Source organism: Mobula hypostoma, chromosome 3 (genome assembly GCF_963921235.1).
Source record: "Mobula hypostoma chromosome 3, sMobHyp1.1, whole genome shotgun sequence".
NCBI lineage: Eukaryota > Metazoa > Chordata > Chondrichthyes > Myliobatiformes > Myliobatidae > Mobula > Mobula hypostoma.
In genome coordinates, this window is record NC_086099.1 from 153,720,144 (window position 1) to 153,741,001 (window position 20,858).

General features: G+C 40.3%; 1 protein-coding gene across 2 annotated transcripts in view; it reads right to left on the reverse strand.

Moving 5' to 3' along the window:
- The window catches only part of LOC134344331 (band 4.1-like protein 4B), a 403,206-nt gene extending 382,593 nt beyond the window's left edge, over positions 1-20,613 (reverse strand). Inside the window, exons 1-2 of one of the 2 annotated variants that reach the window (XM_063043918.1) lie at positions 20,156-20,288; positions 18,981-19,048 (exon numbers count right to left, since the gene is read on the reverse strand). Coding sequence is in view for 1 of the 2 variants with exons in the window: in XM_063043916.1 (XP_062899986.1) it covers positions 20,156-20,413 (258 nt within the window). In the remaining variant the exon portion in view is untranslated. Of the gene's footprint in view, positions 1-18,980; positions 19,049-20,155 lie in introns of both variants that reach the window. The other variant, XM_063043916.1, reaches the window with a different exon arrangement.
- Positions 20,614-20,858: the final 245 nt, after the last annotated feature.

Sequence of the window (20,858 nt, forward strand, 5' to 3'; positions counted from 1 at the left end):
CCACGTTTTGTCAAGATGTATAAAGTACACAAGTGTATCAGCCATGTTGTTTCCATACTTCACCTTTGTAGTATCTAACCAAGCCCATCCTTCTTTTTATTATTTGCAGACTTGTACTAAAAGCTCTCCTTGATGTTACCCACAAATAGTATGTCACATACCTTCTTTGCTTTCACTGCCTTTTATGAGGATCTATTACACTCTAGCCTGTTACGTGGTAGATTCCCCACATTTAATACCTTTGTCCTTTTGGAAAAAAAAACATTTTGATCTCAGTACCTTTGATTATCTGTGGTTCTCTAACTGTGAATGATTTTCCACTCATCCTCAGAAATGTGTCTGGTATGTATCTAAAAAGTCTCTGCTTTGAAGGGACCTTAGAACTAAATTATCCCAATGTTTGTTTCTAATCCACTTATACTAAATTCTTTTTCAATTCATGAAAGCAACAAACTTCAAAGCACTCACTCGACTTGGGATTCTTCCCTGTTAATTTTCATAACCCCAATAAACTCAATGATACCCGAAATACATCACAAGCCCCAACATCAGGTGAAAGAGTACCTTGTCAATCTGGAGACAGTCAGAAACTTGTCATTTAGTCTTCCTTCAATTGCTTCGAAAGTTGCTCTATATTTCACTATTTCTGCATGTATAGTTTGCATAATAAAAATAAATTCTATGTAAAATTTTATTCCCTTTACAATGTTTACCTATTCTGCCTGGTTTCTTAATCAGAAATTGTTTATCAACACAATTAACTTATAAAATCGGGCTGCACAAGTTCAATCAGCAGGTTTCCCCTCAATTGAATGGATGTGATCAACTCAATCTACAATTGTCTTTTGAAGTCAGCAGATTAATCCAAAGTGAGATGCACTTTGTAATTGTTTGATAAACAAGATCCAACTGTTCCTACCATGCTGTGTGTTCTCGCAAGTGCCAGGGCCTAGCCAACAGAGGTTCAGTGAATCAGAATCAGAATTAGGTTTATTATCACCGGCATGTGTCGTGAAATTTGTTAACTTAGCAGCAGCAGTTCAATGCAATGCATAATATAGAAGAAAAAAAATAAAATAATAATAATAAATCAGTTACAGTATATGTATATTGAATAGATTAAAAATCATGCAAAACTCATAAATAATATATACTTAAAAAGTGAGGTGGTGTCCAAGGGTTCAACGTCCATTTAGGAATCAGATAGCAGAGGGGAAGAAGCTGTTTCTGAATCGCTGAGTGTGTGCCTTCAGTCTTCTGTACCCCCTACCTGATGGTAAATGTGAGAAAAGGGCATGCCCTGGGTGCTGGAGGTCCTTAATAATGGAAGCTGCCTTTCTGAAACACTACTCTTTAAAGATGTCTTGGTTACTTTGTAGGCTAGTACCCAAGATGGAGCCAACTAAATTTACAACCTTCTGCAGCTTTTTTCAGTCCTGAGCAGTAACACCACCCCTGCCCCCCCTCCCCCCCGCCATACCAGACAGTGATGCAGCCTGTCAGAATATTCTCCACGGTACATTTATAAAAGTTTTTGAGTGTATTTGTTGACATGCCAAATCTCTTCAAACGCCTAATGAAGTATAGTTGCCGTCTTGCCCAATTGTGTATGCCCAATTTCAGTGATTGCAATTTTAGGAAGAATGCTTATCCGCACTTTCCTTGTATATCCTTATCCTGTATAGCTTATCCTTCATCTATAGCCAATTATACAAAATATATATAGTATTCCATTATTGCTTCAGATCAATGACTTCAACTGATGAAAAGATCATTGAACTTAAGGCTTTTTTCCATCTTTACACATGCTGCCTGAATATTTCAACAATTTTGTTTGCAATGCTGTCATCCCCAAAACATCCCAAAAATAAAACATGCATTTTAATAAGATTTATAAAGTGATAGAGAGCAATTATATTTTCCCTTTGAAATAACAAATGAAATACTTATCAATTGTAATCATTGGAATCCAAGTTATTCCATGTTTGATTTGTGTTCAATTAACTAATGAGAGCCAAATTAAAAGCAGAACTATTAGGCTTAGTTATCATTGCCCACAAAATCAAATGTTTCCAGCTGTGATTGTTCGTTTGTAACATCCTACTTAAAGTACACAAACACAAGGAGATCATGATTTGCTGCTCATTAACAATCCACAATTTCCTGTCCCACTTCATGTGAATAAAAACCAGAAAGGACTAGTGAACAAGTAGGTTAACCAAACTTATTTTTTCATATAGAGCATAATTTAGGACAAATGGCATCTCACAGTTAATCTATCCAACAATCCTGAAAGTTTTTTGAAATTTTACTTTGTGTTGTACTCACGTCTTCTCAATTTCTCGGGTCGAACAATAAAATCTAAACAAACCACCATCCTGCACTTCCAACACTGTGCACCACAATTCTCAAATTAATACTATTTAAGGTAGTACTTACACAAAATATAAAATTTCTGCCAAACCTACATTTAAACTTTTAGTGGATACTTCCTATCGAATAAATACTTTATATTGACAAAGTGGCTTAAACCATTCAACAATTTCCCTCCCACTTTTATTAGTATGCCATTTCCTTTCCATTTACCCCAGATTCATTTGCAGATTTAATTTCTTATTGTTCAGAACTATCCAAAGAAACAAAAGCAACAGGGCTTTGGTAGCTGACCAGGAAAATTTAAAAACCATAATTCAATTTAATCATGAAGTACATGACATATCATAACATGTAAAAATATTTAGCCAGATCTTTAATTTTCCTATATCAATTGGAACTAAGTAGCACTTAGAAGCTTCCAACTTGAGGAATAAACTAATTATGTGCACAAACATACACCTTCAAACTATTTAATGGGACATAAATTTGGAGGTAAATTTTACATGGCGTCAAATTTCAACAAATTTGGTCTGCAAATTTGGAGCACACCTTTGTAAGCAGAGATACCAAAGGAACAAACCCCCATCAAAAATTCTAACTTAGCATGAAACAAAGCATTGTAAAACCAAAATCAGGACGTATGACCTAGCAACTAGGTTATTAAATGCTCACAGTGGAAAGGTTTCTTAATGACCAAACTACTGGCAAAATATGACTTCCATGGTACTGTAGAGTGCTATTGTCAAATTAACTACATGATTAACAGCTGAACCAATCAAACAATTTTCAATCAGTAATTAACACATGACCCAACTTCCGGTTAGGATTTCAGAAATATGGATCATTTCAATGAAGGTATTTGAAGCAAACAATTTTGAGTCACAATTTAATACTTTGAAAGTTAGGTTCCATTTCACCAACTATGACAAGCAGAAGGGCACACAATACCAAGATTCCAATTTTAGGTCATCAAAACAATGCAATAAAGTTAAACTAAGTAGAGTTTGAAATATCAATTTTACAAACAACTAAAGCATTTGGAACATGAATTACAAAAAATAATTACTGAATATATGCCATATCTCAGATGGCTGGGATCTGCAGTGAACTCAGTCATCTGAGCGAGCATTCCTTAGAACTATTGTGCTTATGCACAATTGTTTACAAATGGACACATGCATTCCTCTATCAATATGTACAAGAAATATCCAGTTAAGAATAAAACTGGCTAAATAATTAATCACTGTATGAATAGTACATAAATCTGTAATACCAATGTCATACTCAGGTCTATCTGATATTAAAAAGTGTTTTTTTTTAAACTTTAATGCTCTCACCATCCAGACAAACAATATCTTCCAGGCAAGATTTAAAAGGAAAAGTATTAACACTGTCACAGTCTCACAATTAATGATTCAAACCATCCATAAAGAAAATTGGGGTGTGCAACCTCTTTGTTCTTACTTTGGAACTCCTCTTATTTTCATCTACTGAAGGTGTATCGAGTAGCTCATTTTCATCACGATGGAGATGATTGATTTCACTATGCCAAATGCCTGGACCATAATAGGTGCTTTTTCCCCTTCTTTCTTCGTTTACACAATATCCAGCTTCATCTCCCATGTTATGGCTTTCCTTTTCTTGGCTGGGACAGACAATGATGAACAGCTGGAATATCATACTTACTGGTTGTGGTTAGAAAAATATGTAAGAATACTGCCTAGTTTCAGATGTATGTGGAACACTGAAGCGCTGTAAAGTGATGCTCTGAGATTAAGTTGCACAAACAGATTACATCAAGAAACAATGTATTCTGTCGGAGTAGGTACTGTGTCAGATGCAAAATATCTTACCTACCCTATGTTGAAGTGAACTAAACAATTTCAAACAGCAAAATAAAACTCCCTCATTATAGCAAAGACTTTGTAATTGTTAAATGGCAGAGAACTATATACAGGCTTTGCTGATCAAACAGCTAACATAAGCAAAAAGCCATACAGCTTCTGGGTAATAATTTATACAATGCAATTTTGTTATTTGGCCAACCCTTAAAGTTGATAACAGCTTACTTTTGCTCACAAGTTGTTCTCACTTTCCTGTGAATACTTAAATGGCTAATGAGGTCAATGAAGCTACAGGTAGGCAAGTAGAGCTCATCAAGATGGGCAAGTGTGTATTATGAGGTTGTGTATTCTTCCTGACATTTATGTTGGTCTTTCACGTGCTTCCAAAGATACTCAAGGGTCTCACTGCCACCTGAGATGTTCGTTCTCTAGTTCGGAAAGTCATAGGCAAGGAAGGGATTCTCATGAAATGGTGGGGATGTTGATATTTTCCAAAGGAGGCTTTGAAAACATTGTTCAGTAGTTTCTCCTGCCTCCTTTGTAATCTCTGGCAGTGACAGTGCTTGAGACAAAGCCTGTTTTAGGATGTCAATCATATGGCCTGCATGGGAGAAGCTGATTGCAATTTGTGTCTCAATGTCTCAATAGTCTTTGCTTTTCCTGCCAGCAAATTTAGAGGATATCTACAAAGGAAACTATAATCAAATATCCACAACAATGCTATCCTGGAATATTACAAACTCAAGAGATTTTGCAGATGCTGAAAACTTTGAGCAACACTCACAAAATACTGGAGGAATTCAGCAAGTCAGGCAGCATCTATGGAAGGGAATAAACAGTCACAGTTTTGGGCTAAGACTTCATCTTGTAGAAGGGATTATGGACACTGTGTAGGTAGAAGGATTAGTTTAGTTGGGCTTTTAATTACTATTTTAATTAGTTTGACACAACATTGTGGGTGAAGGGCTTGTTCCTGTGCTGTATTGTTCTATAAATAATAAGATCACAAACTCACATATTACATATTTTACTTTTCCCTTTTTATTATAAATTACAGTGAACAGAATACATTTTAATATCTTTCCATATTCTTCTCATTCCCCATTCTTCTTCAGACACTTTTTGCATTTGCTGTTAGTTAAAATTTGGAAACCATTATTAAAAATCTGACTAGCAATGTTGTCTTTTAAAAGAAAAATACAAAATTTTCAGAACACTGCATTAACCATAGGGTTACCAAGGTTGATAATCCAGTGGCAAGAATATAAACTAGGCCTACCTTCCTGCATAGTGTTTAACATGGGGAAGAAAAATCAAACAGCATCAATGTGCGCATTACAAACCCAAAGACGCATTCAGGAACAACAGGCCATTCGGTATGTAGAAACCTCTCCATCGCCAATGATCAGGTATTTTAGCCTGCCCGTGATCTTTAACTTTTTCATACCTTAGCTCGAGGGATTTCTTCAATTTAAAACTATTTGAACTGACAGACTAATTTTCAGTGGAGAGTCCCACACTTGTAACTTTTAAGAGTTTAAAAAAAAAGTTTTTTTAAAACAAAATTTCCCTTTTTAGTCTGATTTTCTTCTAGGACATTAAAGACATTAATCAAGTCATCTCTTAATCTTGGTTTACGTACTCTCATATCTCAGCCAACCTCTTGTAGCCACAGCAACGTTCTGATTAATCAGCAAAGCAATCCTTTCAAGGCCAATCCTGAAGTGGGGTGTCCAAAATAGGCCAGAATACTCTGAACATAGTCTAATCAGGCCATTATACAGTTACTATCAAACCTCCTTTCCCTTTTCAAGTTCAGAAAGTCTGAACATTCCATCCATTTTTCTGATTATTTTGTATTTGATTATTATATTTAATTAACATACCCACATGAACCCCTGAAAATCTCCGGATCCCACACTTCTCATTATTTCACTACCTAGGTTGCACCCAGATCCAAACAAGTTAGGTAAGCAAGCAAACCAACAGATGCAGTTTAAAGTGGGTGAATTGGGTGTACTGCTACATCACTGTCGGAAAGCAGGCATTCAATCACAGCAAGTGCAGCAACCATTTTGGAAGGTAAATGATATGCTGGCCTTCACAGTAAGAGGATTTAAATATAGGGCCAAGGATGTCTTGCAACAACTGTACACAACCTTTCTACAGTTAAATTGAATTGAATTGACTTTATTACTTACATCCTTCACATACTGAGTAAGTATCTTTATGTTATGTCTCCGTCTAAATATGCAAAGTACAATTTATAGTAATTTGTAATAAATAGTATGTACAACAGGACAGTCAATATAGCATAGAAGTACAATTGTATCAGCGTGAATTAATCAGTCTGATGGCCTGGTGGAAGAAGCTGTCCTGGAGCCTGTTGGTCCTGGCTTTTATGCTGCGGTACTGTTTCCGGATGGTAGCAGCCGGAACAGTCTGTGGTTGGGTTGACTCAGGTCCCCAATGATCCTTCAGGCCCTTTTTACACACCTGTCTCTGTAAACGTCCTGAATAGTGGGAAGTTCACATCTATAGATGCGCTGGGCTGTCCATACCACTCTCTGAAGAGTCCTGCAATTGAGGGAAGTACAATTCCCATGCCAGGCAGTGATGCAGCCACTCAGGATGCTCTCAAATGTGCCCCTGTAGAAAGTCAGCATGAACTTTTGGTCCCATGGAAGAAGCAGAACGAAGGTTTATCAGACAGATACAAGGACAGCAGGACTAACATGTGGAAGTTGATCCTATATTGACTATAGTGTAGAAGAATAACAGGTGAACTTACACAAACCTACAACATTCCATCAGGCAAAAACAGCTTAAGTGCAGGGCAGATCCTTCCCTATGACCAGGGAACCACAGCCAGAGGGCATGGCTAATGCTGTTAAAAATGAGACCATGAGAAATGTTTACCAAAGGATGATAAACCTGTGAAATTCTATACCAAAGGCAACATTTGAGTTAAATATACAGGCAGTTCCTTTTTTTCTGATTTTTCTATCAGTCAGAAACAAAACATCTTCAATGAGGACTGATTAGCATTAACTTTTATTTACTGTCCTTGCACAAGTAGTTCATGGTGCAGAATAAAAACATCCCACATTCAATGGCTGGATTCAAATTGCTAAAATATCAGTGCTTGTTATATTGTTTTGACAGAAGTATTGTACAATCTATAGAAGAGATTTGCCTTGTCAGTTTCCAAAGGAAATTGTTTAAGAGGCCTGCTGAGAGTCGGTAGCTGCATTCTTTAAGACAATGTATCTGTTTGATAACTGCAGGGAGATAACATGTGAACAGATGGATCTTGAAGACTGGTTGTCTTTTGAATTAACTAACTGCTACTCCTATTCATTAATTCCCAAAAGCGTTTGCATTTGTAACCAACTTTCCTGTCTTAAAAATTGCTTGAAAGATGTATGGGAGAATTTGAATAAAGTCAAATTTCTTTAAGTTGGGTCTTGCATAACCTGGGGAATCCCTGGATCCAAAAAGGAAGGAGATACATTTTAAGCTGAAGGGATCAATGCACATGGAATAAAAGGGAGGAACAGGGTACCATAGAAGATGATCAGCTGCAATCATGTGAGCAGGCCTGAAGGACAGAATGAACTACAACTAGATGCAAAATGAAAATTAAATATTGGCTTAGCGATTAGTATACTTTGAAATGAATGGAACTTCCTACTTTACACAATAAGTTTATGATAAAAATCACAAGATTACTGAAGATGAATATTTATTTATTTATTGACATACAGCACAGAGTATACCCTTCCAGCCACTCACCCAGCAATTCCCCAATTTAATCCTAGCCTAATCACAGGGCAATTTACAATGACCAATTAACCTACCAACTGGTACATCTTGGAACGTGGGAGGAAACTAGAACACCAGGAGAAAACCCACGCGGTCACAAGGAGAACGAACAAACTCCTTACAGGCAGCGGTGGCTTAAGTCCATGTCTATTGACTGTGTTCTCTGTAAGCTTCTCTGTTGCAACTGAGGGAAATCAGCAAATTGATGAATGAATTACTCAACATGAAATAGCCTGAAAAGATAATTATATAAAGTATAGGGAGTTTATAAATGGCACAAGCAAGTTCAAGTGGCATATCATGTGAAAAATTTTAAGATTATCAAGTTTACGCATCAAAATTATTCGCTCAAATAAACAAGACATAATGTATTAAAAAAACTGTTGTATTTCAGTTAATGCACATTCCAAACTTAATTGAAAATAGTACTAAAAACTAAGCTATTGCCTTCCTGGTTTACTGTCCACCTGTTAGAAAAGAAAGATTCCATTATCGCCTTAGCTAGATTGTGTAGATAGCTCTCCTCAAGGTCAGCAGCAAACTGTCACCTGCTTCACTGTTCAATACAAATCCAGGTCAACTATTCAACATTAGCCATTCCCTTATTTTCTCAAGCAAATAATCCTAATTTATTTATGGAATTTCTCATTGGCCTCAACTTAAAACACAAGGTGCTGGAAATAGTCAGATCTGGCAACAATTGTAGAAAGAGAAATAAAAAAAGCTCTTATGGAAAGTCATGAACCCAAAACATTAGCTTTGTTCATCTCTTCACATATGCTGCTCAACTTGCTGAGCATTTCCAGTATTCTTCTAGCTCAGATTTCCACTATGCAGCATTCTGCTCTTCCTTTCAATAATTGTACTCCAAGTGATGTCTCACCAGTTCCTTATAAAGCCTCAGCATTAGAGCCTTGTTTTTATATTCTAGTCCCCTCAAAATGAATGCAAACATTACATTGGCCTTCCTCACCACCGACTCAACCTGCAAGTTAACCTTTAGGGAATCCTGTACAAGGACTTCCAAGTCTCTTTGCACCTTGGATTATTGAATTTTGTGCCCATTTAGAAAATTGGCTATGCTTTTGTTCCTTCTACTAAATTGCATGACCATACACTTCACGACACTGTTGAAAAGACACACTCTTTAATCCGGGCAGCATCCTAGTAAAATTCCTTTGCACCCTCTCTAAAGCTTCCACATCTACAACCACCCTATTCCTTCTGTGGACAAGCCAATTCTGAATCTATGCGGCCAAGTTTCCTGAGTCTCGTGCCTCCAAACTTTCTGAATGAGCCAGCCAAGGAGAACCATGTGAAATGTCTTACTAAAATCCATACGCATTACATCCACTGCTTTGTCTGCAGCAATAACCTGCAGTAGTTCTGAAAGAAGCAGCTGAAGAGACTGTGGATTTATTAGTAGTAATCACTGGATTCTAGAATGATTCTGGAGGACTTGAAAATTGCAAATGTCACTCCGCTCTTTAAGAAGGGAGGGAGGCAAAAGACAGGAAATTATTGGCCAGTTAGCTTACCTTCAATGGTTGGGAAGATGTTGGAGTACATTATTAAGGATGAAAATGCAGGGTACTTGGAGGCACATAATAAAATTGGCTAAGGCCGTCATGGTTTCGTCAAGTAGAAATTTTGATGAATCTGTTGGAATTTCTTGAAGAAATAAAAGGCAGGATAGACAAAGGAGAATCAGGGGACGCTGTTTTCTTGGATTTTCAGAGGACCTTTGACAAGGTGCTGCACATGAGGCTGTTTAACAAGTTAAGACCTCACAGTATTATAGGAAAGGTAGCAGAATGGATAGAAGATTGACCTACTGGCGGCAGGCCAAGAGTGGGAAAATTGGAAATTTTCTGGATGTCTGCCGGGTGACTGGTAGGTTTCTGCAAGGATCAGTGTTGGAACTGCTTCTTTTCACATTATATGTCAATGACTTGGATGATAGAATTGATGCCTTTATTGCCAAGTTTGCAGATGATACAAAAATAAATGAAGGGGCAGATAGCATTGAAGAAATGGAGTATGCAGAAATACTTGGGCAGATTAGGAAAATGGATAAAAAGGTGGCAGATGGAATACAGTGTAGGGAAGTGTGTGGACTGTGCCTTTATTCCTTTGGTAGAAGGAATAAAGACACAGAATATTTTCTAAATGGGGAGCAAATTAAAAATCTGAGGTGCAAAGGAACTTAGCGGTCCTCATGCATGATTCCTTAAAAAGTTAACTTGCACATTGATTTGGTAGTAAAGAAAGCAAATGAAAAGTTAACAATCATTTCTGGAGAATTAGCATATAAAGCATGGTTGTAATGCTGAGGCTTTTTAAGGCATTGGTCAGGCTGCACTTGGAGTACTTAGAGCAGTTCTGTACCCCTTATCTAAGAAAGGATGTGCCAACATTGGAGAGGGTCCAGGGGAGATTCCCAGAAGTGAGAATTAATGCATGAGGAGCATGTGATGGCTCTGGCCTTATACTCACCGGGCTTTAGAAGAAAGAGGAGATATCCCATTGAAACCTATTGAATATGGAAAAGGCCTAGACAGGGCAGGCGTGGAAAGGACATTTCCCGTAGTGGGGAGTATAGAACCAGAGGGCACAGCCTCAGAATAGAAGGATGTTGCTTTGGAACAGAGATGAAGAGGAAATGAATCTGTGAAATTTATTGCCACAGACAGACAGCTGCAGAGGTCAAGTTATTGGGTATATTTAAAGCAAGGGTTGATAGGTTCTTGATTAGTAAGGGCATCAAATGAGAGGGATGATAAATCAGCCATGATGGAATGGCGGAGTAGACTTAACAGGTTGAATGGTCCAATTCTGCTCCTGTGTTGACCACCCCTAATCAGGCTATGCTTATCCGGATGCTCGTAAATCATGTCCCTAAGAATCTTTTCCAATGGTTTGCCCACCACCGATATAAGACTCAAGGACTATAATTCCCAGTTATCCTTATTACCTTTCTTGAACAAAGGAATAGCATTTTGCCACCCTCATCTGATACTACTCCTGTGGCCAGTGAGGGCAAAAAGGTCATCACCTTTGGCACAGCAATCACTTCCCTCAGTAATTTGTTGGATATCCCTTCTGGTCCTGGGGACTTACCTATCCTAATGCTTTTCACAAGTTCCAGCACATTCTGTTTCTTAACACTGACATGTTCCAGCCTGTTCTACACTGGTATCACATTCATCACTGACGAATATTGAAGCAAAGTATTCATTAAGGACCTCCCCCATCTCCTCTGATACCTGGCATACATTTCTCCTTCAATCTCCAATCGGTCCTACTACATCTGTACCCTACATACACGTAGAACACCTTGGGGTTTTCCTTAATCCTATTCATCAAGGCCTTCTCATGTCTCCTTCCAGCTCTCCTAAGTCCATTCTTCAGTTCCTTTCTGGCTACCTTGTAACTCAAGAACCCTGTCAGATCCAAGCTTCCTAAACTTTAAGTACACTTCTTTCTTCCTCTTGACTAGATGTTCCAGGTTCCTTCATCCTACCTGCCACAATGGAACGAACCTCTACAGAACCCCACACAGGGCTCTGCTGCTGGGTGTTTCTGAGATTAGATGTTTCAAAAGGAACAGGGAGGGAGGTAACAGAGCTGGGGGGGTGGCATCTCTAATCAGGGATAATATCGCAGCTGCTGAAGGGGAAGACAACCTGGAGGGATCGTTTACTGAGTCAGTATGAGTGCAAGCCAGAAACAGGAAGGGAGCAATCACTCTTTTGATAGTATTCTAGAGACCTCTTCCCCCAATTGCAACAGAGACACTGAGGTGCACAGTGGGAGGCTGATTTTGGAAGGACGCAAAAAGTATCGAGGTAGTAATCGTGAGTTAGGTTTCATAGAAACATAGAAAACATAGAAACATAGAAAATAGGTGCAGGAGTAGGCCATTCGGCCCTTCGAGCCTGCACCGCCATTTATTATGATCATGGCTGATCATCCAACTCAGAACCCAGCCTTCCCTCCATACCCCCTGACCCCTGTAGCCACAAGGGCCATATCTAACTTCCTTTTAAACATAGCTAATGAACTGGCCTCAACAGTTTGCTGTGGCAGAGAATTCCACAGATTCACCACTCTCTGTGTGAAGAAGTTTTTCCTAACCTCGGTCCTAAAAGGCTTCCCCTCTATCCTCAAACTGTGACCCCTCGTTCTAGACCTCCCCAACATCGGGAACAATCTTCCTGCATCTAGCCTGTCCAATCCCTTTAGGATCTTATACGTTTCAATCAGATCCCCCCTCAATCTTCTAAATTCCAACGAGTACAAGCCCAGTTCATCCAGTCTTTCTTCATATGAAAGACCTGCCATCCCAGGAATCAATCTGGTGAACCTTCTTTGTACTCCCTCTATGGCAAAGATGTCTTTCCTCAGATTAGGGGACCAAAACTGCACACAATACTCCAGGTGTGGTCTCACCAAGGCCTTGTACAACTGCAGTAGTACCTCCCTGCTCCTGTACTCGAATCCTCTCGCTATAAATGCCAGCATACCGTTCGCCTTTTTCACCGCCTGCTGTACCTGCATGCCCACTTTCAATGACTGGTGTATAATGACACCCAGGTCTCGTTGCACCTCCCCTTTTCCTAATCGGCCACCATTCAGATAATAATCTGTTTTCCTATTTTTGCCACCAAAGTGGATAACTTCACATTTATCCACATTAAATTGCATCTGCCATGAGTTTGCCCACTCACCCAACCTATCCAAGTCACCCTGCATCCTCTTAGCATCCTCCTCACTGCTAACACTGCCACCCAGCTTTGTGTCATCCGCAAACTTGGAGATGCTGCATTTAATTCCCTCATCCAAGTCATTAATATATATTGTAAACAACTGGGGTCCCAGCACTGAGCCTTGCGGTACCCCACTAGTCACCGCCTGCCATTCTGAAAAGGTCCCGTTTATTCCCACTCTTTGCTTCCTGTCTGCTAACCAATTCTCCACCCACACCAATACCTTACCCCCAATACCGTGTGCTTTAAGTTTGCACACTAATCTCCTATGTGGGACCTTGTCAAAAGCCTTTTGAAAATCCAAATATACCACATCCACTGGTTCTCCCCTATCCACTCTACTAGTTACATCCTCAAAAAATTCTATGAGATTCGTCAGACATGATTTTCCTTTCACAAATCCATGCTGACTTTGTCCGATCATTTCACCGCTTTCCAAATGTGCTGTTATCACATCCTTGATAACTGACTCCAGCAGTTTCCCCACCACCGACGTTAGGCTAACCGGCCTATAATTCCCCGGTTTCTCTCTCCCTCCTTTTTTAAAAAGTGGGGTTACATTAGCCACCCTCCAATCCTCAGGAACTAGTCCAGAATCTAACGAGTTTTGAAAAATTATCACTAATGCATCCACTATTTCTTGGGCCACTTCCTTAAGCACTCTGGGATGCAGACCATCTGGCCCTGGGGATTTATCTGCCTTCAATCCCTTCAATTTACCTAACACCACTTCCCTACTAACATGTATTTCGCTCAGTTCCTCCATCTCACTGGACCCTCTGTCCCTTACTATTTCTGGAAGATTATTTATGTCCTCCTTAGTGAAGACAGAACCAAAGTAATTATTCAATTGGTCTGCCATGTCCTTGCTCCCCATAATCAATTCACCTGTTTCTGTTTGCAGGGGACCTACATTTGTCTTTATCAGTCTTTTCCTTTTTACATATCTATAAAAGTTTTTACAGTCCGTTTTTATGTTCTCTGCCAGTTTTCTCTCATAATCTTTTTTCCCCTTCCTAATTAAGCCCTTTGTCCTCCTCTGCTGAACTCTGAATTTCTCCCAGTCCTCAGGTGAGCCACTTTCTCTGGCTAATTTGTATGCTACTTCTTTGGAATTGATACTATCCCTAATTTCTCTTGTCAGCCACGGGTGCACTACCTTCCTTGATTTATTCTTTTGCCAAACTGGGATGAACAATTGTTGTAGTTCATCCATGCAACCTTTAAATGCCTGCCATTGCATATCCACCGTCAATCCTTGAAGTGTCATTTGCCAGTCTATCTTAGCTAATTCATGTCTCATACCTTCAAAGTTACCCCTCTTTAAGTTCAGAACCTTTGTTTCTGAATTAACTACGTCACTCTCCATGTTAATGAAGAATTCCACCATATTATGGTCACTCTTACCCAAGGGGCCTCTCACGACAAGATCGCTAATTAACCCTTCCTCATTGCTCAAAACCCAGTCCAGAATAGCCTGCTCTCTAGTCGGTTCCTCGACATGTTGGTTCAAAAAACCATCCCGCATACATTCCAAGAAATCCTCTTCCTCAGCACCTTTACCAATTTGGTTCACCCAGTCTACATGTAGATTGAAGTCACCCATTATAACTGCTGTTCCTTTATTGCACACATTTCTAATTTCCTGTTTAATACCATCTCCGACCTCACTACTACTGTTAGGTGGCCTGTACACAACTCCCACCAGCGTCTTCTGCCCCTTAGTGTTACGCAGCTCTACCCATATCAATTCCACATCTTCCCGGCTTATGTCCTTCCTTTCTATTGCGTTAATCTCTTTTTTAACCAGCAACGCCACCCCACCTCCCCTTCCTTCGTGTCTATCCCTCCTGAATATTGAATATCCCTGAACGTTGAGCTCCCATCCCTGGTCACCCTGGAGCCATGTCTCTGTGATCCCAACTATATCATAATCATTAATAACAATCTGCACTTTCAATTCATCCACCTTATTACGAATGCTCCTTGCATTGACACATAAATGTTTCGAGAAAGCATTTGATAAGGTGCAGCAACAGTTGTTCCTCTGGAAAATATCAGTAATAAACAAAAATTTCCTGATTAACAAGATACAATATAGACATAAATAGGATTTTATCTGGATAGCAAAATATAACAAATATGTACCACAATAGTCAGAAAAATATGAAAATGTTCACTTTCACAGTAAAAATAAAGATACTGAATGCTGAGAGATTGTAAGGTGGTCTCGGTATCGCAGTGTACAATTCACTAAACACTAATATACAGACACAGTACATCAAGCAATTAGAAAAACTAACAGAACATTCATTGATGAATACAAAAATACAACAGAAAAATAGGGAGGCTATGTTCACAAACAGAGGGCTTGGTGAAACCAAATTTGCTGTACACGCAAACTACTTACAATTTATGTACAGAGGACATAAATATTCTTGGAAGAATTTCCCGGGTTTACTAGTCTAATAAGACAAACTGCTCATTCTAGTTATGAGGAAATGTAGGACAGACTAACCTTTAACACCTGGAGATCAAAAAGTGAAAAGGTGAGGTTACAATCAGGTTAGTCATGATCTTACCAAATACAGCTTGAGGGACTGTAATCTACTCTTAATTTGTATATTCCTAAAATTCAGATCTTTGATCATGCTTTTGGTTATGTCCCCTCTCTCTTAGTTTGTATCTTATCTTGCTTCTTTGTAGCACCTTGAAATGGTCACTGGAGCAGAGTTTCAGATTTCTAGATCAATGGGATCTCTTCTGGCCTGTATAAAAAGGACAGGGTACCAATATCCTTGCAGGCAGATTCGCTAGAGCTGCTGGGGAAGGTTTAAGTTAGCAGAGAGATGGGAACTGGAGTGATAGGACTTAGGCTGGCATACAACTCAATACAGTGTGTACTGAGATTGTGAGAATGGACAGGCAGATGATAGGGCAAAATTGCTGTCAGTCAGATGAGGTAAAGTGTTCAATGGGGCAAAAATCAAAAACAGTGATGAATACAGGATAGAAAGTGGTATATTTGAATGTGTGCAGTAGGTGATCTTGTAGCACAGTTACAGATTGGCTGGTATGAATTTGTAGCCATCACTGAGACAACTTTATACTTCATTGTCACCAAACAATTGATACTAGAACGTACAATCATCACAGCGATATTTGATTCTGCGTTTCCCGCTCCCTGGATTACAAATCGATAGTATACTGATAAGATCACATTTGGGAGCTTAACAATCAGGAATATAACTTGTATCAAAGGGACAAGTAGGTAGGCACACAGTGTGGGTTGGCTCTGTTGATAACAAATTAAATCAAACCCTTAGAAGGAGGTTACATATGATCAGAAGATGTAGCATTCTTGTGGGTAGAAACCACATGGGTAATAAGACCCTAATGGGGGTTATACGTAGGCCCCCGAACAGTAGCCATTATGTGGGATATAAATTTCAATGGGAAATAGAAAAGGCAATGTTACGAAAATGATGAGGGATTTCATTCTATCGTAGATTGGGAAAATCAGGTGGGTGCTGGATCCCAAGAGGTGGAATTTGTTGTTATGAGATTGCTTTTATAGCAGCTTACAGTTGAGATCACTAATGGAAAAGCAATTCTGGATTGGGTGTTGTGTAGCAAACCAGATTTGATTAGGAAGCTTAAGGTAGAGGAACTCTTAGAAGACAGTTATCACAATATCATAGAATTTGCCCTGCAGATGGAGAGAAGATAAAGTCAGATGTATCAGTATTACAGTGGAGTAAAAGGAATTACAGAAGCATGAGAGAAGAGTTGGCCAAAGTTGATTGGAAGGGGGCACTGGCAGGGATGATGGCAATACAGCAATGGCTAGAGTTTCTGCCAAGGATAGATACATCCCAAAGATGAAGTAGTACTCTAAAGGGAGGAGGCGGCAACTGTGGGTAACAACGGAAATCAACGACAGCATAAAACCAAAGGCCAGAACATATAATATAGCTAAAAATAGTGGGAACTTGAGAGGATTGGGAAGCTTTTAAAACTAGAAGGCAGCTGAAAAAAAAACAGAAAAGATGATATATGAAGGTAAGTTAGCCAAAAATATCAAAGAGGATACCAACAGTTTTTTCACACACAGGATAAAAATAGAAAAAGAGAAGCGAGAGTGGTTATTGGACCACTGGAAAATAATGCTGGAGCAGGACAAAGAAATGGCAGATGAACTTAAAGTATTTTGCCCCAGTTTTCACTGTGGAAGACACCAGCAGTAAGTTGGAAGTTCGAGAGAACTGGGGGAGCAGAAGTGAGTGCAGTTGCTATTACAAAGAAAAGGAGCTTGTGAAGCTGAGAGGTCTGAAGGTAGGCAAGTCACCTGGACCAAATGGACTGCACCCCAGTGTTCTGCAAGGAGTAGTTGAAGAGATTGTGGAGGGATTAGTAATGATCTTTCAAGAATCACTAGATTCTGATATGGTTCCAGAGAACAGAAGAATTGAAGGGAGTGAGGCAGAAATTATTTGAAGAAATAACAGGCAGAATAGGCAAAGGTGAGTCAGTGCATGGTGCTTATTTGGATTTTCAGAAGGCCTTTGACAAGGTGCCGCACATAAGGCTGCTTAACAAGATAAGAGCTCGTAGCATTACAGGTTAGAAGATTGGCTAATTAGCAGGAAACAGAGTTGGAATAAAGGGGACCTATTCTGGTTAGATTCTCCATAATAAAATAGAGAAGACTTCATGGGCCAAATGCGGCTCCTATGTCGTATGACAGCTGATGACAAGTGGTCAGTACTGTGACCGCTTCTTTTCACGTTATATGCCAACGATTTGGATGACGGAATTGATGGCTTTATGGCCAAGTTTGCAGATGATACGAAGATAGGTGGAGGGCCAGGTAGTACTGAGAAAGCAGGCAGTCTGCAAAAGGGCTTGGACAAATTGGGAGAATGGGCAAAGTAGTGCAGATGGAATGTAGTGTAGGGAAGTAAATAGTTATGCAAACACGAGGAAATCCGCAGATGCTGGAATTTCAAGCAACACACATAAAGGTTGCTGGTGAACGCAGCAGGCCAGGCAGCATCTATAGGAAGAGGTACAGTCTACGTTTCGGGCTGAGACCCTTCATCAGGACTAACTGAAAGAAGAGCTAGTAAGAGATTTGGAAGTGGGAGGGGGAGGAGTAAAAGAAATAAAAACATAGACTATTTTCTAAATGGGAGAAAATTCAAAAATCAGAAGTGCAAAGGAATCTGGAGTCCCTGTGATGGATTCCCTAAAGTTTAACTTGCAGGTTGAGTCAGTGGTAACTAAGGCAAATGCAATGTAAGCATTCATTTCAAAAGGAGTAGAAGATAAAAGCATGAATCTAATGCTGACGCTTTATAAAGCATTAGTCAGACTACACTTGGGAGTATTGGGAACAGTTCTGGGTGACTTATCCAAGTTAAGATGTGCTGGCATTGGAGAGGGTCTAGAGGAGATTCAAGAGAATTATCCTAGCAATGAAAGGGTTAATGTTTGATGGCTCTAGGCCTATACTTGCTGTAGTTTAGAAAAATGAGTTGGGGGGGGGTTCTCATTGAAACCTATGGAATATTGAAATGCTTAGAGATAGTGGATGTGGAGGGGATATTTCCTGTAGTGGGTGAGTCTAGGACCAGAGGGCAGAGACTCAGAATAGAGGGATGTCCATTTAGAACAGAGATAAGGAATTTCTACAGCCAGAGAGTGGTGAATCTGTAGAATCCATTGCCACAGACAGCTGTGGAGGCCAAATCATTGAGTATTTTATTCATTTGGATCATCAAATTGCATGGTAGAAAGGAAACATCTCAGGCAGTTTTTTTTTCCCAGTTAATCGTTGAAAATTTTCCTGAGGACCAGGTCATCCTTATCTTCAAACCAGCTTCATTTAGCTGGGTCTTGAATGGTAAGTGGCCAAATTTGAGGCAAGCAATGAATCAAACTATCAAAGGATATATAACCCTCTAAACACAAGCACTCCCCCACAACAGTGAACGAATGAGACGTCAAAACTTCCATCACAAAAATAAGATTACTTTGTGGAAGAGGATATTGGGAGTTTCTGGTGAAAAACTTTTTGGAGGTGTTCAGATTCTAGTCAATAACATGAATGCGGGCTCCATTTCGAGGTTAAGCTTCTAAAACAAATACTGCATCTTAAACTGACCTCTGGTTCCAAAGATAATTAAGGATTTTCTTTAGCGGCGCAGTTTTTCACTTTATCCATTTCAAAATCTATTAATGTTAAGAAAAGAAAGCATATATTTGCAAACAAAAAACACAAAAGGAAGAAAATGGCAGACAATAGAGATAATATACATCGCTACAAAACAACATGTCTGTATGGTGCTACTTGTAATAGTTTACAGATTCACCAACTGACTGACTGAAACTGAATGAAATGGTCCATGACAGCTCCAGGATTTACGAAGAAACCAAGTAGCTGAGTTTCGATTGCGTTACCAGATCCGCCAAACCCTGTTTTGTGCCCATCGCGTACAACTTCCGTGTGTGGCTCGATAGCTGTTTACCCACTGGTGTGAATTCAGGAACATCCTTCAAACTTTCACCTGAAATCGGTTGCTATTTGGAGTCTCAGCCGTCAGTTCTTAACTCCTAGTCTGCCTGTTTCCTTTCTGCATTTTCAGTGAAGGATGTATTTATGTTTTTAGCTGAATTTGCATGAGACTGCATAAACATTAAGTCAACTAATTACATAACTAACCACATTTCAGTCTGGTTATTCTCCCCCCCCCCCCCACCCTCAGGTGGCTCACAAGCACTTTCTTTCCCATACCTGATCGGCGGTTTATTTCCTTTCATCCCCCCCCCCCCCCCGCTGCAAAATTCTCCTGCACTTTCGCATTCTGAGATGTCTTTTCCCACGGGATGATGACAAACCAAGGTTTGTTCTCATTTGCCCCTACTGTAAACGAAATCACAGATCTCGGGATGATATGAAAATAGTCAAACAAGAAAGAATTGCACAGGATTCAACATTCTTGTTTAAGGAAGCAGGAAGACAACACGCACGATTGCTCCCCTTCAACGCATCTGGTCACGGAGAAATGGAACGATTCTCTAACACTTTTCTCTCAAACGCAGCTACGCTTCACATGGTTATAGAATCACACCGAGACAAACGTACTGTAGATGCAAATAACAGGTATTAAATTGAGCAATACACAGGAGAATGGAACTTAAAGCTACATTGATAGACAGAGAGCAGATCTTCCTCGAAACCAATCCGAATCTGCATGGGTAGAAGAGTTTACAACCTAACCTGCGCACAGGTGGACTCAGATTTCCATCTGCTTAGGAACTGACGCTCCAGAAACTCACCGGCAATTCCACGCTAATGTCCGTTCCATCCAGAAGCTGCACTCTGCAGGTCAGGATCGACTTACTATTGCCAGCCGCGGGAATGTGGACCATGGTCCCAGTGGGCACAGGTGTGGCCGCATGAACTCCAGCGACGGCTCCAGCAACAGTTGCGGCGTCCCGGCCTCCACCGTGACCACCACTTCTTCCGCCATCCCGCTCGTCCATGTAGCGGCGAACTGAGCGGCGTCCGAATGTCCTCCGCAAAAACCTCATCATTTTCGCCCGCTTGGTGTTTCTCGCCCCCAGCACCACCACCGTTGCTCCCCTCCCCTCACAGCTGGCCGATCGGCTGTCACTGGCGGCTCCCGCGCGCCTCGATGTCGTTGAGCGAGTGTGGCCGCCGTCCAAGCATTCACCGACAGCGCGAGCAGCGAGCACCGAGCACGCCCAGGTGAGAGGCAGACGCCAAAAACCGAGCGGTACCGAGCATGCGCGCACCTACACTCAGGCATCCGCAGCAGGCATGCGCGCACCTACACACGGAGTCGCACTGAGCATGCGCTTCCAACCGGAGACGATGTCCCCCACCCCCTAACACTACACCATCCCGCCTTTCCTTTCGGCGCCCAGATAAGCATGTGCGAACGTGGCACCGGTCTCACGTTCACGTTTACCTTCCTCGCGTAGATAGGAAATGACGTAGAATGGTGCTCACCTGGAC